The sequence below is a fragment of the Musca vetustissima genome, unplaced genomic scaffold (genome assembly GCF_032173495.1).
Source record: "Musca vetustissima isolate MV318-11 ecotype Yass unplaced genomic scaffold, APGP_CSIRO_Mvet_v1 utg8222, whole genome shotgun sequence".
In the NCBI taxonomy this organism is placed as follows: domain Eukaryota; kingdom Metazoa; phylum Arthropoda; class Insecta; order Diptera; family Muscidae; genus Musca; species Musca vetustissima.
In genome coordinates this window covers 113,737-131,048 of record NW_026887855.1, presented here as the reverse complement: position 1 = coordinate 131,048, position 17,312 = coordinate 113,737, and the positions used below count along the sequence as shown (strand labels likewise).

At 36.1% G+C, this 17,312-nt stretch overlaps 3 protein-coding genes across 4 annotated transcripts; 2 read left to right on the top strand and 1 right to left on the bottom strand.

Moving 5' to 3' along the window:
• Nucleotides 1–334: 334 nt before the first annotated feature.
• On the top strand, nt 335–1,314 carry LOC133335617 (arginine-hydroxylase NDUFAF5, mitochondrial; the record flags this gene model as incomplete). Its single annotated transcript, XM_061543927.1, has 3 exons — nt 335–595; nt 653–877; nt 937–1,314. Coding segments are annotated over 3 exons (864 nt in total), but the record flags the coding sequence as incomplete, so codon positions are not given.
• Nucleotides 1,315–2,539: 1,225 nt separating this feature from the next.
• On the bottom strand, nt 2,540–7,388 carry LOC133335608 (USP6 N-terminal-like protein). 2 transcript variants are annotated; one of them, XM_061543915.1, is made up of 6 exons: nt 7,234–7,388; nt 6,064–6,745; nt 5,609–5,994; nt 5,478–5,542; nt 2,735–2,840; nt 2,540–2,677 (listed from the first exon to the last, which is right to left on the bottom strand). In XM_061543915.1, the coding sequence occupies exons 1-6, from the start codon at nt 7,386–7,388 to the stop codon at nt 2,611–2,613; spliced, it is 1,461 nt and encodes a 486-aa protein (XP_061399899.1). In that variant the 3' UTR covers nt 2,540–2,610. The 2 variants fall into 2 exon arrangements, with proteins under 2 accessions (XP_061399899.1, XP_061399900.1); XM_061543916.1 differs by having other exon boundaries at nt 2,735–2,789.
• Nucleotides 7,389–10,298: 2,910 nt separating this feature from the next.
• On the top strand, nt 10,299–14,150 carry LOC133335601 (ubiquitin-protein ligase E3C). Its single transcript, XM_061543908.1, has 8 exons — nt 10,299–10,638; nt 10,715–11,456; nt 11,523–11,931; nt 11,995–12,116; nt 12,178–12,945; nt 13,007–13,151; nt 13,213–13,912; nt 13,968–14,150. The coding sequence occupies exons 1-8, from the start codon at nt 10,303–10,305 to the stop codon at nt 14,133–14,135; spliced, it is 3,390 nt and encodes a 1,129-aa protein (XP_061399892.1). The 5' UTR covers nt 10,299–10,302; the 3' UTR covers nt 14,136–14,150.
• The last annotated feature ends 3,162 nt before the right edge of the window (nt 14,151–17,312 follow it).

Sequence of the window (17,312 nt, the reverse complement as noted above, 5' to 3'; positions counted from 1 at the left end):
CCTCATGTTTACCACATCTATGGTATCAGCTGTAAACCATATGATTTTTTTTCTTTTTGTTTTGCAATAGATAACGTTGAGGAGGTTCGGCATGATGTTGGGAATTTCTCAAAAAGCCTATAAAATAAGCTTACCGTCTTTGAAACTGTTGGAAAGTGTCGCAAGAATTGGTCCCACATGGACGGTACAAAGACATGAGTTTTCAGGCCAACCCTCATATCAGAAGATATTTGACAGAAATGCAAAAAGATTACAGAAGGAACGGGCAGCACTAAGGTAAAAGTGATACATGGAGCATGTAAATAAAAAAGAGTTGTATGGATAACAATATTTTTTCAGTCCTGATGTTGAGCTATATGATTACCTGAAGGAAGAGATTGGTTATCGCTTGGCTGACAGAGTTTTTGATATCAAACGAGAATTCCAAGCTGCAGCGGACTTGGGTTGTAATCGAGGCTTTTTGTCCCGGCATATTCTGGCGGAGAGCGTGAAACACTTAACTCTTTGTGACATCAGTCCGACCATGCTTTCACAGGCGAAGGGTACACCTGGCCTTCAAATCTCCAAAAAAGAAATCGACGAAGAACAATGGGATGTAAGGTTAAGGTTACAGCTATACGTATGGAAATAATGTGGACAATATGTTTTCCAGTTTACAGAAAATTCCTTAGATCTGGTAATTTCTTCGCTGAGTCTGCACTGGGTTAATGATTTGCCGGGTTGTTTCAGCAAAGTTATCAGGAGTTTAAAAGAGGATGGAGTCTTTATTGCTTCGATGTTCGGTGGAGATACATTGTACGAGTTGAGGTCATCCTTGCAACTTGCAGAGCTGGAAAGGAAGGGAGGCATAGCGCCACATATCTCTCCATTCACTCAGGTAATGTGTTCATGCGGCTACTTAACCTTTGACCTAACCCACAAGCCACATTCACTTAGATTCGAGACATCGGATCGCTTCTGAATCGTGCAGGATTTACAATGCTTACGATCGACACAGATGAAATCGTCATTGGTTATCCAACAATGTTTGAGCTGATGCACGATCTCAAAGGAATGGCTGAAAATAATGCGGCTTTCAACAGGCCTGTGCACCTCAATAGAGATACAATGCTGGCAGCCAGCGCCATCTATAAAGAAATGTATGGTAACGATAAGGGTGTGCCGGCCACATTTCAAATAATATATTTTGTTGGCTGGAAACCGGGACCAAACCAACCCACGCCCCTGCCACGTGGGTCTGGGGAGGTCTCGTTAAAGGACTTAGGAACACTAATTGAAAATAGTGCCAAAAGCAAGAAAAGTGAAAACAAATGAATTGTTTTAAATTAAATATTTGTTTTTATTATCGTTTTCTCCTTTAAATACATATATATTCCCTTTTTCTTCGAAGTTATACATTTTTATGATATATACGTAAATTCATTGGACGCAACAGGATAAATGTGTTATAATAATTTGCTGTTTTTTTGTACCTCCCATTATCCACAAAATTAACAGATTCTCGTTGGTAGAGGTGGTGGGGAAGTTCTGGGTTCAGTTTAGAATAAATAATGGTTTTTTACATTGTAAATACATAAATACATACACATATTTTTTAGTCTGAGGCGCCAACTTATTGATGTTCGATTGCCGTAATACGTTCGCTCTCTAGCGTTCTAAATAAGTGGAAATGCCATCACGTAAATTAAAATATATTCAAGTGATTTTAGTAATACTTATCTTACAGATACAGAACATAAATGCATCGTCAAAAAATGAATTCAAATAAATAACTCAAATTAACTTTGTGGAAATTTAGGTGTTACTCAGCGGAGAGTTTTGGGTGTTTTGTTAAAAATACTATTTAAGATTAGGAAATAAACAAACGTAGAATAGAAATAATTTAACAATAATTTTTCAAAAGAAATGGTACAAATGATTTAAATTTTAAAGGCAACCTTAATCTACATATACCTACTACGTACGTACATTTTTAAATGCTCATATATACATATATATACATGATGCTCGGATTTCTTTTAAATGATGCTCTGAATGAATCTTACATAAGGATTTGTCGGAAGTGCTGTTGATGCATTGACAATGAAGGTATATGCGCTGTGTGGGCCAATTTAAAAATTTCGTTTTAATTTATCATGATAGAAAATTTGATGAGGATATAAAACCACTAAGGCGGGGTGACATTGCTCATGGAGGTATGAGGAGGAAGTATTAGGGGATGTCTTTATTTCGTTTTATTATTGTGATCGGAACAAGAGGGGGAGGGGGCGGCGGTGGCACCATAACATTACTTAACAATATTTCTCTCTAACCAATTGCATAGGTGGACAGTTGGGATGTGGGGGTTGGAGTTTGCACCGGTGATGATTTTATAGATGGCGATGTCGCTACTAATGTTACAGATGTTGGTGTTGTGGGTGTGGCAGCCTCGATCATCAAATCCACGTCGTGTTTGGGTGTAGTTTGTGAGTTGTGCAACGAATTTACCGAAGACGTTTCTGCTGCTGTGGCTGCTAATCTAAGATCCACTAGATTTGTATTTTCCACCGGAGGAGGTGATGAAAAACACTGTTTCACTGGGTTGTGTGTAGGCGGCGTGGGGGGTAGTCGTCAGGTACCCATAAGCATTTCACGTTGCGGTGTATTTTGTAGAGCATTGGCCGTCTTTAGATGAATGCTAAAACACGGAGAGTTGCATTTTGTGTTTGTGTATAAGATATGCCAGTAAACTTACTTGTTATCCTCCAGCGAAAAGGTTTCCGATGAACCATGAGAGGCCATTGAGGTACCTGCAAGCGAACTTCTTATTGAATGATTATCCTCGGGCACAGTTAATGTTACTAAATATGTATTTATATTTTGTTTTTTTGTTTGTTTTCGTGGGTTGTTAGGTAGTAGTATTTCGATATAGCCGAGATCATCCAATTTGGTTCGAATTTGTGTTTTTATTTGTTTTAGCATAAAAAAAGAATAGCCAATATTATTCAAAAAGGTCAATTCCAATTATGTCATGGCAATTAATATTACATTTGCTTTGTTGTGGGTGTTAGTGTTCATCACAAGTGACGCATCGAACGAGAGTCTGTGTGAGTAAGTGTTAGCCTGCTACTAGCAGTATCGTAAAGGTGGTCAAACGCTTTTTGTGTCTTTGATTTTTTGTTTTTGGAATATTTGGTATAAAAAGAATAAAAATAAAACAAGAAAGAAATACATGCAACATTTGTTTCAGATCCTAAAAATTAATTCGTCAAACTAATGCGCAGTATCGACAAGGTACACGGCTATTCAAGAAAAAAATATAGCAATGTTATTTTTTTCCTACCACAACTATGATCAATTTCTAAGAATAAAACCTCAAACACAGGATTCAGGTATTGGTAAAAAATTTATTAAATAAATAAGAAAAATAATAACTTTTATTTCATAACTATACACAAAAAGTGGAGATAAAAAGTAAGCATACGAATAGAGATAACCTTATGCGAAGTTATTACAGTAATCAAAGGCAGAGTAGAGGTTACAAAATATATAAATATGAATGTAGGAATGTAGGTTAATAAACAACATGTTTCCGATAATCAAGTCAAAATACACTACTTCAACGCAATTCAACTTGGCAGTCTTCAAATACTTATTAAAAATAACATCGTTTCAATTACGTACAGATATAGTGAAAGAAAAAAAAACAATTTTGCATGCAAAAGTAGTGTATTTGGAAAATAGTATTGTAGTATTAATCAACAAAGAGATTATTTACTTTTGGTAAATGTCGATGAAATACAGATAAATTATTTTATATATGTGGCTATAATAAGAAAAGATTCTTAACATTGCAGCTAAGAAGGAATGCAAGTAACAAAAACGTGTTTTTTTCTCAAAATTGACAATTTCGCCGAAGAAACTAGATTAAGATTATACAATTTAATTTCTACTAACAATATTGGCTACAAAATATGTTGTGGGTTTCTTTTCATTTCATTGTTTTGTTGCAATCTATGTATATATGTATATAAACGAAGAATAACTATATTAATTATAATATTTAATATTTTTATTTTTATAGACGAGTATTTTCTACGCTCAGTTCGTCGTCGTCATCATCATCCGTGTCGTTAACGTCCACTTTCAACCCTTTTTGATCGTAATTGGTAATAAGAATATTAATATCATTGTGATCGGTTAGTTCGTTGTTGTCGTTCTCATTTCTATTGTTGAACACAATCGAATGATGGTCACCATTCGGCATTTGGTAACTGTTTTGAGCAGTCGTTATTGCGCTCTTAGCATTTCCCATTTTTATTATTGTTGTGGTCGTATCCGAATTGTTTGTTGTTCCAGTTGTAGTCGATGATGGGTTTATATTGTAATTGCTGATTTGTGTTGTCGTCGTCGTTGTCTTAGATGGTGGAGGTGGTGTTGTTGTAACAAAAAATCCATTACTATATAATGAATTACTGCTAATAGCTGGTGAGGTGGCTAAACTAGTGATACTTTGATACGTTTTCATGGAATATGCATCACCTATAAAAGATCATACATTGTTTGTGGACAGACACCAAGAGCATTTTAAAGGAGTATGTCAGAAAAAGATAAAAAAAGAACAACAATAGATTTTTAGAAAAAAAAAAGATAAACAAATCAAATGTTACTATTTCCTAACTTAAAACCTGGCAGAAGGATGTGGTAAGGCAATACAATGATGATGGAGTTATTTTATCTACAGCAACGTATGTGAATTGAGTTGTGGCGTCTGCCTTAACTGAACTTATGTACATAGTATAGGTGCAGTGTTGTTGGAATATATTTAGAAGTTTTCCACATATCTTAATATATTATATAATACATAGGTTACCGTCACCATTATTTTTAGTTTATACGGCAATTTCCGCATTTCTGCGTAAATATAGACGACTTCGATACAAACGACTCTCTTGATTAATATCATAGACAGTCTACATTGAACTAAAGCAATAAAACATTATACTTTCGTTCCGTCCTAATGTTTTAAATCCACAACTGTATTCATTTCAATGGCGGTGATTGTTTATCACTTTTATTATCTTTAGCTCTACCTTAAGATCTGATGCTAACAATAAGAAGAAGAAAAAACACTTGGATACCTTCTATTTGATAAAATAAAAACCGACACCAATACATTTCATGTCATGCTTACTATTTCGTGTAATAATTGTGTGTTATATACGACTTATTAGAATATGTGGAAAGAAAAATGTACATATGTAATTAATAATGCAATGAAAATAATGTTAAATGATGCCATGTTTCTACATTACTCGGTGATTTGATTTAACATCTACTTTATACATACAGTACTGGATTAGCTAACAATTAAGTGCGTATAAGTTTATATAATATATGTGGTGTGTATTTAGATTAGAAGATAGTTCTGTTATGTTTGCCAACCTGACTACATTGTCGGTAAACCTCTCGTTCTGATTGTGGCAAAAATAACTTACCTGTGGCACATTCCGATGTTTCATATGATACTGTCGATTGTACTTCTATGGCGTTTTGCTCTTGCCTATCGAATAAAGAATGTACATTACATGGGACGATTGTTCAAGCGGTTATAAGTTTTTACAATTACCTCAAAATTACATCATTAATCACTTGTTTCTCTGTATCCGTATATTCTGATCGGCGACGTCCTATTTTCTTTTCAATATCAGCCTCGACAAACTGTCCCAGAGGTTTCGTAGGAAATTCTGTTACTTTGGCTGGCGGAGGAACATCTAGTTTATGCTCTTTCAATTTCTTCATCACTCGTTCTAAGGCCTCTATGGCGAAGTCGTCGTTGTATCCGAAATTCTTGTGTAGTTTGACTTGTAAATATTCCAATATTGAGTCCATATCTTTTAGACGCAACAGTTCATTTTTGTGCAGGTATAGTATTGTAATAGCCATTGCTGTTATAACACGATCGCCCTCCAAAAGAAAAATGTCCCAGACACGAAGGCTTAAACTAAATGGTATCTGAAATATGATAGACATGACTTAGCATACACACTTGGAGGGGGAAGGGCGGTGCAATGTTTAAATTACCCGTTCCACGAATACGACAAAGAACCATTTGATTGAATAGAGTATTGCATCGACGTTGTGTTTCATGAAGTGTTTGTGCAATTTCGGCATTATTTTCAACATTATGCGGTCGTGGTGTTCCAAAAAGCGCGTCAGCTTGGGAAACCCTTCTATGAAGAGTCCGTGCATGGCATATTTTTCGTTTACAATCAGGGCGTTAAGGGCCCAAAATGCTTCTTCTTCCTGCATATATAACAACAGCACGCCGGCAACACATGCCATACCTTGGCAGTAGCCCAGTTCGGGATTATAGATGCTATATGCATTTAGAACATTAAACAGTGACACTTGTTTGACACTGTAACGTTCGCGAAAGGCTAAGTTATCACGAAACTGTCGATTAACGTCCGAATCGATTTGTCTGACTTCGGTGGAGTATTTGCGGGACAATTCCAACATCCTGGCATAAACGCCAGAATTTGCCGCCATTGTCTCTTCAACATTCAACAATTTCTTCCACGCTGGCCAGCGCATGCGATCTGGTATGCCTTTGAAAACTCGCTTACGCAATTTTTCGTGATGTGGATTCCATTTGTCCAACATTTTCACCCATTTCTTGTCACGCTCCAATTCGATTTTGGTTTTTTGCACTTCGTGCGCATCGCGCGTATCTGGCAGGCGGGAATCATGCATAAAGCCATACCTATTTTTGATAAATGAATAGAAACAATTTTATTTGAGAATATTTGAATGTGAAATTTGTAACTTCCTTATGGGTAAAACGCCTAATTGTTATTGATTTTATTCCTGGCCACTGGAATGTTTACAATTGCATCCGTATGCCCTAATATCGACATGTTACATAAATTGAGGTATATTATTTTTATATGTCCCCATAATTTAACAGGCAGCCAGGCATATTACGGCCAGAAAGCCAGATGACTTTATAAATAGAATTGGTAGCCTTATTTACACAAATAATGCGAATCATCTGTAAATTGTTGGCAGGAATCGCCTCAAAGGTATGCTCAACCAGCAAATGTTTGCAACATTAGTATTATGTTTTATCTTTGTCGTCATAAACTAAACTGCTCTATCATAAAATGAACCTACGTCAACAAATAGTGGCGACTTCATGCACAATGAGCAATTATGCAAACTTGGGTAGTCGATTTACTATTGTGTACTTACTTATCAGTTATGTGGTATATCTCATAAGTGGGATTTTCCCATGGATCCACCTGATTACTGGGATCCAAACCCAAACTGTATCGATTAAATATCAGCTCCCGCTCTTCCGCAGCACGTTTCAATAATGCCTGCTGCTCCTCGTCGATGGTCATCATGATGGTTCACTGCCACTGGTGCGATACGTGGATACCACAATTGAGTTCCCGATTTTAATTGGCAATGTATGTTTCAATCACTTTCGTATTGGAATCAAAACCAATGATTGAAATCAAATAAATTTGTACACGTGCAGAGGCAACGTTTCTTTTATGTTTTCATGAATTGAACTTTCGTGTGTGCTGGGATATTGTGAACTCTCACATTTTTCTTGGCTTCCTCCAATATTTTGCAAACATTTTTTTCATGGAGTTATCACACGACCACACACACTCAAACTCACAAAAAGCGATTACAGTCACTCTCCTTTTTTTCTTTCTCCTTACAGAAATGACGTGATTTTTTTTTCAATTGGGGTTTCGAAACGCCCCTTCTTCAATTCAGTTTTATTAAATATAATGCTGTTGTATATTTTCACTGAAATCGAAATCACCAATGTTTGTTGTTTGTCGTATTTATCTCTATAGCATCACACTACTTCCTGCCTTTACAACTCTCTCAAAACAATTTGCATTTTTTGCTGTAATTTCTTTTTCTTCTTGACAATACAATGTTTGTTGTTGTTGACGTCGCTGATATTTTACAATATTCTTCATTCATTTTCCATTGGTCACATCACAATTATTTCATTTTTGGCCCGGACAGATGAGACTTGTTTTTCAAATGGAATGATTGCAATTAGAGTCGTGAAATTTTTATTATCAATAATTTTTATTTTTTTTTAAAGATATGAGAAAAAATCGAGGAATCCGAGGTATTCATTCTTCTTCTTTTTGTTTGTGATACTGGGGGATGGGTACTGCAAATGTCATGGACAATGAGAGAATTAAAGAGGGCATTCACTGTAAATGGACGGTAGGGATCCATAGTTCGTTTTTCAGAAACTGTCAACATAATAATCCTACAAGCGACAGGAGAGGACAATTAAACATGAATTTTCAAAAAGTAAAATTTTTATTATCAATAATTTATATTTTTTTGAAAATATATGGGAAACAATTGACGAAACTGGGGAATAAGTACTACAAATGTGCATAATAAGAGAATATAAGAGGACATTCACCGGAAACAAAGACATAGAAACCGTAAAGACTCGACAAAATGCATTTTGTCAAAATAGTTTATGAAAAATATTTAGGGGGAAATCATCTATTGGAATTGTTCGACATATGAAAGTGGGTAATTTCTACTTGAATTCGATGTGCAACGTTGCCAACCATGTGAAATATTAAAAGTTGACAGATAGTCGAGACAAAGGCGATGCATTCTTTTATATATTTAGTTGTTGTTCAGAAGTGGAAGTAAAAGCGTGCATGAGTTGGATTCAAGTGTTAAAAAGGGACAATAAAAATTATATATTATAGGTTAAGACAAATTAAGATTCATAAAAATGCCAAGATCTTTTTTTTATTATTTTCTATTTAATATACATCATTCCTTAAATTCTGCCAAACAGTGTAAAAGGGTCCATACACTATACATCATGCCGTACAGCATTTATCATAGTATGTGTTATTTTTTGAAAGTTTATTTATGTATGTGTGACACACACAATGCATGAAGAAAATCAAAATAGTTTTGATTTTGAAAATGAAACCCTATCAATCTGGTGAATAATATTCATTTTGAAAGTTGTCAGTAAATAATTTTGTCTACAAAAATAATAAAATTGTGACGGAATAAAAAACAACTGAATTTACGACTCAAAATGCAATTTTTGGGACAAAAATCGATTTTTTGGAATAGTGATTGAAGAGGTTGCCATACACTAGTCAGTCTCACATATACAAAAAGGGGTTCATCGGCATGACGGTATGATTTATAGTGTATGGGGCCCTTAAAACTAGAAGAAAAAACTAAAAAATAGTTTTTTTTTGCAAAATATTACAATGAAAAATAAAAAAAATAAATTTTAAAGAAATAAAAAACATTTTTTCCCTTGAACTTTTTTCAGAAAATCTTAATTTTTTAATCAGAATTCGGTCCGATTTCTGCCAGAAAATCTAAATTGTTTTCCGATTTTTACAAGAAATTTCATTCGAATTCCGACCGATTTCTGTCAAAACATCTAAATTTCTCTCCGAATTTCCCAATAATTTTTATCCGAAATAGGACAGAATTCGGTTGGAAACTCTAATATTTATCCGAATTACATAGTCTTGATTTAGATTAGGCGAGTTTACTTGCGGCAATTCTTGTCGTTCTATTTTGAACTTGCTTCATGCGTCTATACAAAATATTTTTCTATTTGTTGTTTTTTCACATTTAAATATGTATAAAATGTCAACAAATACGAAATACACAAAACGAATTGCCAGAAAATTGTCGGTACAAGCAATTTTTTTCATTTCTATCCCCCTTGCCCCTCTCTCCTACAAACAAAGACTTGCCGCAAGTAAACTCGCCTAATCTAAATCATGACATACGAAAAACTTTCCGATTTCGGTGACACTTTTGTACCGAAATCGGACCCAATACAGAGATTCGGTCCGAATTTGGAAAAAAATGCTGGGTTTATATATTTATGCCTTTGTGTCTCCCTTTTGTTTTGCTCTTGTTATTTATCGTTCATTGATTAGGCTTTTTCGTTGTTTCGTATACTTACGGCGTTTGATCCCTAACAGGCTTTGTGGTCTTGAAAAATACTTGTCATGCTGACAGAACTGACAAAAAGGGAAAAAGTTTCGTTTTTTTTTCATGAAAAATACAATTATCGCAATTGTTGGATAGTTTTAGTTGTTTTGTAATAAAATGTACTGAACTTCGATAATCGTTGGTCGACTTAGATATAGTAATTCATCGTGCGACACAAAGACGACGTACAAACGATTAGTTGGCAAACCAGGAAGGACCTTGACGCAGATAAGGACAAGATCTAATTCTCCGGAAGCAAGAGTGTGTGCAAAAGTAAATATGTTTGGCTTTGACGGTGAATACCGTCGTAAACCCCAACAGAGCCTTGGTGGTGTGTCCACCAGCTCTGATCGGGAAACCATTATTCGCAAAGCAGCCGAGGAGCGGCTGAAGCGTAATCAATTGCGACGTGAGACAAATGGTGCTATTGTACTGCAGTCGTATACACGTTCTTTTATTCATCGCCAAAGACGAAAACGATACGAACGCGAGGAGTTCGATGGATTTCTTAAGGCCCATCGTACCCAACTTCAACAGGATGAGAAGCTTGAGTTCTTATTGCGACGCTTGATATTTTTTTACAATACCAAGGAAGCCAAAGACTGTGAACGATTGGTAAGTTGGAATAGTAGTAGCACCATGTGTGTATGTAGGTGCACAAAAACGACGGACTAATCGCCCTTAATTTCAGATAGATGTATGTCAACATATACTGAAAAGTCCCGCCCGAATACTGCAAAACTCAACAACAGACAAAATGTGGCTACATCGCCTCAAAAAGCTATTAGATTTGTGCATTGTGCAGCTGACGACCGATTCACAGTCTTCCCAGGCCATACCTTTACGGATGTTAGAAACATTCACCTCCGAAGCGTCAATAGAACGCTACGTCGAGAATGAAGAGTTAATTAGACACTATTTGCAATTTATTTTCAATTATCTGATTGGAAGGGATTATTACAAACGGCTACGTTCGATTTTGGAACTAAAATGCCCGCCACTGGATGGAGAGGTTCTTCAACCGCCCAATCAGTTTTCGGAAGCGATATTTCAACTAATGCTACGGCCTTTGCTTTTGGCCAAGAATTCGGAATTGCGATTTTCCTACAATGTGTGCTTGTCATTTAGCAGACACATACTGTCACTGCCATTTACGGATTGTATACGAAATTTCCTCATACCATGCTTCGCTGACTGTGCGGAATTTCCATTTGAGTTTGTTGTGAGAACATTGCAGAGGTATACCAAATCGGAAATGCCTGAGAAAATGGAGGTTGATGAAAAAAGCGTGCCAATATTCACCGGAGCCTCAAGTGCAGCGACAAACACCACCAGCGTCAAGTCTAAAAGTGCCGTAGAGGAGATGGACCCGAAAACCATTTTCAGCACATTTTTGCTGCACTCTCTACTTATGCTAGACCGCAAGCAATTAGGTATGCACTAACTCACACGAATAACTCTTTTTTTTCCTACACATAATAGACGCACCACTTTTTCAGATTCCCTGCACTCCAAAAAATTGCTAAGCAGTTACATAAAAATTATATCCGAAGTGTCTTCGAAAATACTGCATTTGCCCAAGTCCTCGTTGAAACATTCGGTCCATCATCATAGTCATCACGGCAACGAGAGTGAAGACAGCTCGTCCGATGACGAAAGCGATGCTGAGGATAATTATCAAAGCAAAGGATCAACCGATGGAGAATCTGCACCGCAAGTAGTTGCTATAACGGAACAGGAAAAAGAAAGCCTCATGGAATGCATTGTCATGCTAAATGAGGGACGGCGTGTTCAGGTTATTGTTGAAAACATAGAGGAGTACTTGAACGACAACGATGTACTGTATGGACTGTGTGAAATTTGTCACAACTTGATGATCTACAATAAAATGGCTATGTTCGATTACAAGTAAGCGATACATGTTGTCCCGTATAGATGGCTCGTTCATATATATAATAATTGTCCCCCTAGATTATTATACACTTTATCGTTTACGCCGAATTTCATAAGAGCAGTCTGGTTTACATTGGTGTCGCAATCCAAACAACAGGGATTTAATGCTCCCTTAACCCTGATATCCAAGGGAGTTGTGCGTAAGTACCATTGATTTTATTGGCACTCAGAATTATTGTAAAAACGGCTGATACTTTCTAGCAAAACATTCGGGCAGTGAAACATTTGTCCCTCTACTGGCCACATTCTGTACATTGTTTGGACGATTGCTGCCCACGTTACATGATAATGAATTCTGTGATGAAAAGCTACTGATAGAGAAAAGCCCACAGGCAACGTCTCACGTTCGCCTCATGCCTTTTTCACTGTCCGAGATTGTACAACTTTCAAAGACACTAAAAGAAATTTCTTTGGGCTTAGTGGAATTGGCATTTCCCGAAACTCGGTCCAATTTAAATCAGCACTATCGTTTTGTCTTGGGTCGTTCGGATTCGGACGACACTAAAATGAGGCAAAAGCAAATCTGGGCAAATCTGTTGAAAGTAGTTGTGTTTGTTTTGAACCAAATTCACACTAGAGATCTTCGGTTGGGCTTCTGTCCCGAATCGCATTGGACGGTGACGCGCTTGGACTTGCCCCTAGATAGACCCACCGATTTGCCATTAACGAGAGGCAGTCGGACGCGGGGCATACGTCCTTTTCAGCCGATTCGAGATTTTACCAGAGAGGATTTCGAAAACGGTCCACCTATGTCAACAAAGCAAATCCGGTCAATAACCATTTTGAGAGAAATACCTTTTGTAGTGGCGTTCAGCAAACGGGTGGGCATTCTACAGGGGTTGGTAGCAGCCGATAAAATGAGAGTGCAGGGAAACCTACAGGCCTTTTTGCAGGGACCGTCGATAATGCTGACAGTAAGGAGAAGCCATTTATATGAAGACGCCTATGACAAGCTGCGACCAGAAAATGGTTTGTATGAAGAGGACAATTCCTAAATGACATAACTTGAACGTATTCTTTTTTAATATAGAACCCGATCTGCGGTTAAAGTTCAGAGTGCAGTTTGTTTCGTCATTGGGCTTAGATGAGGCTGGTATAGATGGCGGTGGTGTTTTCCGAGAATTTCTCTCGGAACTAATTAAAACTGCCTTCGATCCCAATAGAGGCTTTTTCATGTAAGTTTTTTTTGATGTGGTGTGAGTATTGGCTAATTTCAACTTCGACAATTGCCTTTAGGGTAACAACGGACAATAAACTTTATCCAAATCCCACAGTGAGCGACTTAGTGCCAGATTTTGAGAAACATTATTACTTCATCGGACGTATATTAGGTAAAGCAATATACGAAAATCTTCTTGTCGAACTTCCCCTGGCGGAGTTTTTCCTTACCAAACTGGCTGGCAAATATGCTGACGTCGACATACACCAGTTGGCTTCCTTGGATCCGGAACTCTATAAGAATCTGTTATATTTAAAAGATTACGAAGGTGATGTTAGCGAATTAAATCTAGACTTTACTGTAGCAAGTAGTTCGTTCGGCCAGACCCAAGTTATAGAGCTGAAACCTCAGGGCCAAAGTATACCTGTAACTAACTCAAATCGTTTGGAATATCTGCATCTCATGGCGGACTACAAGCTGAATAAACAAATACGCCAACACTGCATTGCATTCCGTAAAGGCCTATCAAACGTTGTGTGCGTCGAATGGCTGTATATGTTCAGTAACAAGGAACTGCAGATATTAATATCAGGCGCCGAGATACCCATCGACCTGGAAGATCTCAAGAGACATTGTAAATACGGTGGCGAATATAGTCCCGAGCATCCATCAATAATTGCGTTTTGGGCGGCTTTGGAAAGTTTCGATGATTTGCAGAGGAGACAGCTGTTGAAATTTGTAACAAGCTGCTCACGACCGCCGTTACTCGGATTTAAGGTACTTAAACAGGAAACACTTGCTATGGCATATAAACAAATGTCTTGTATTTCAGGATTTGGATCCACCTTTCTTTATACAAAATGCCGGTGACATGGAGCGTCTACCGACGGCAAGCACCTGTACTAATCTTTTGAAATTACCTCCCTTTAAAACTGTCGAACAAATGCGCGAGAAATTGTTGTATGCCATACAATCTGGCGTTGGATTTGAACTCAGTTAAATAATAATAACAATTCCGATCTGCCGCAGACCAATTTGTTTCAACTGTGAATGCTTTAGAATCAATTACCAGCCCTACAAATTAAGTTGTCTTGTTTATTGGAAATGTGGAAAAAAAGTAAAGAAGTTTATAAGAAATGTATGAATATGAATACCGTGATCATATCAATTGAACACTTTCCAAAAATAATATTTAATTCATTGGTATAAAATGTACAAGAAATTAATATTTCAGTAATAATAAACTGTTTATTGTAAATAAGAATATAAATGTGTATTTTGTAAAAAAGTGAAGTCGACAAAGTAATTGCATGCCCAAATCGACTAATATAATTTCGTTTTTGTTTTGAATATTTTCTCGTGTTTTTAATGTCACCATACCAATTTTGGTTCAACGTTGGTTCTGTTATGGAAATTACTATGATTCGACAAACCTACCAACATCTGTCGGTAAGTTCTTTAAAGCTCTTTACAAATGTCCGTCATGTCCCCAGAGTACTGTTTAATCGATTTAGCTAAGTTTTTGGCGTATTTATTCTTCTTTTCAGTCCTTTGCGAGTTGCCTTGCTCTGTCGGTGCACAGAAAAATGTAGCATAGAATTACACATAAATTAACTTTCAAACAATATCAAGTGGCATCAAGAGAGAAATCTCATAAATTTTAACTTGTAATGGGTAGGGGACGATGCCATCGCGCCACAAACTTGCAACTTACTTACAATCGTATTTGGTTTTGGAAATACTTGAGAGTGTTTTTTTCCTACGTTTGAATGTGTGTGCATACCATGACCGAAAATATGAGGAAAGGATACAAATACCTACATAGATAAATTTTTCTAAGTGTGAGTGGGAGGCTACTTTTGATACCACTCGCTTCCTTTCTTCTATGCCGAATTGTTGTAAATAAAGTTTCTCCGAGTATTTCTCAGAATCTGTTGAAACAATATGCGAATGCTATCTTTCACATGATATAGGCAAGATATGTAGCATTCTAACGTGAAACGTTGGTTAAGAATAATAAAAAAATCCATAAAAAGTCAAATTGACTGCTGGCATAATAAAAATATTAAAGGAAATTAAATGATCGATTGAAAATAGTTTCGTGTCAATGATACATTCATATAATATTAAAACTGTTCCTGATTTTGTATTTCATTTTATAGTGAATAGTTCCCAATTTCTTATACCAGTGGAACATATCGCTGGATAAGTAAAAAATACGTCGATTTATTAAAAAATCTATAATTATATCATTTGTTGTTGTTTTGTAGTGATGAGAAAAGGCGCCAAATCCAATTTATCAAATGTCGGTTTATGTGCAAAAATATTAAAAATATTTAAATTTTGTTCCCACTTTGTTACCAAAATCTAAATTCTGACATTCAGGCATTTGAAATTAGCGGAAACTCTTCGCGCTACTTGACTGTGTACCATAGATTCCGCCCTTTTGAAGTGGTTACAACTAGCTGGGTAAACGGCAGTCATCACATCCAAATGTTCGCCCACCCACAATTGATTTAGAGTTGCAAATGAAATACCGAACAAAAAATAAATACCATGCTACTTGAGGTAATCCCAGGTGATTTAAGAGGCCCTAAACGAATGAACCACAAGGTGAAATAAAACAAAAGGTCTTGTAGTTGAAATAATAATTGTTGCCAGAGAAATGGCGTTTAATGGCCGAAGGAAACAAAAGGAATTGAGGAAAAATTTGCATTTATATTTGAAAAGGCGTAAACGAAAAAATGCTAACCGCGAAAGTGGATTTAACGTTTACAAAAAGGAATATTCGTTCACCTACTGGCAGATGCTACGAATGCTGATGTGGTTGTGGGTTGGTATGAATAATGCAGTAAAATTATTTTGAGTACCATGTCTCATATATATATATATATTCGAGTACCATGTCTCATATATATATATGACTAAATTAGGGTAGCGTATATATATTTAAGAAAAAAAAAAAAACAAATATTTACTTAACTTGGTATAAAATTGTTAACTCAAATTTTACATATTGCTCCCATTTCCCCAAACCATATTTTTCTAGTATTTTTGCAATTTTAGCACATTTGTACTGGTACGAGAACGTTAAAGATTTATGTTATGTATTTTAAATTGCTTTGCCGTTTTCCGTTAGCCACTCGATGCGCTTACACTTCCAGACTCTCCCCACCTGTAGGAGTATCCGAGAAACTACAATCCTCGTACAGCGCGAAGTATATCACAGAATGTTTTGCAAACATACTTTCATACATACATAAAGGTGAATGTTTTTTTTTTAAAAAGGCTTGGATTATAAATGAAATGTGTGTGTTTATTATTAATTCTTTTATTTTTTCGTTGGCTTTAGTTGTTGTGTTATTGTTCTGCTTTAGGGGAGTTGCTCGTAGGTGTTTTTTTTTTAACGAGGAGATTCGTTTAATGGCTATTCGAAAAAGAGAATACATATAATGAAAATGTATGAAAAAGGATTTGCCACGATTAACATAATAGCGGGCTATTTAAGAATAAGCTTGATGATAGTAATAGCAGAATGAAAATTGTAAAATAACTGGGAAAATATTATCACATATGTGTGATCTAAAGATCATATATATATATATATATATATATACAAAGATCTGTAGGAATAATTGGATATATATATATATATATGTTCAGTACCTTTATGTTTATTATGTTGTGGTTTCCTACACCGTTTCGTTATACATTCAAAATGTTTCTACTACGAACACAGCCCTGACCATCAGCAATAATTTTGTAGTTTGTGTTGTATCTAAAATCCAAAGATTATTTTTCATTGTTTCGTGTCTACCGAAATAGTAGTGATGAGAAAAGGACTTTTTAACGATGTGCTGTAATGATAGTCTGACTAAGTTCTCCCCAAGTTATGATACAACGGAATTGAATAGAGAATAACTGGAAAACAAAACAAAAATACAGCACATAATAATTGTGTAGAAGTGAGTAAATGACTGACAGACTGTCGGAGATTGAGCCGGTTTGTAAGATTGTGGTTTTTCCCATTCATTTGAAGTGATTATCTTTAACTGTTCGTTTGTGGTTTAAGTTTTCCTTCGCTATCTTCAGCTGTTGTTTCTTTCTATTGAGCAATTTGTGGTCAGGCCAAGAAAGGGAAAGTTGAAAATAGAACGCCGAAAGGGTTTTATTTCGA

Coding starts and splice junctions, on each gene's coding strand:
- LOC133335601 (XM_061543908.1), top strand. CDS start 10,303: ATGTTTGGCTTTGACGGTGAATACCGTCGTAAACCCCAACAGAGCCTT. Junction 11,932..11,994: donor ATGGCTATGTTCGATTACAA/GTAAGCGATACA, acceptor TTGTCCCCCTAG/ATTATTATACACTTTATCGT. Junction 13,152..13,212: donor CCCAATAGAGGCTTTTTCAT/GTAAGTTTTTTT, acceptor AATTGCCTTTAG/GGTAACAACGGACAATAAAC.
- LOC133335608 (XM_061543915.1), bottom strand. CDS start 7,388: ATGATGACCATCGACGAGGAGCAGCAGGCATTATTGAAACGTGCTGCG. Junction 2,841..5,477: donor AACATCGGAATGTGCCACAG/GTAAGTTATTTT, acceptor ATACATATTTAG/TAACATTAACTGTGCCCGAG. Junction 2,678..2,734: donor TTTTCGCTGGAGGATAACAA/GTAAGTTTACTG, acceptor TCCGTGTTTTAG/CATTCATCTAAAGACGGCCA.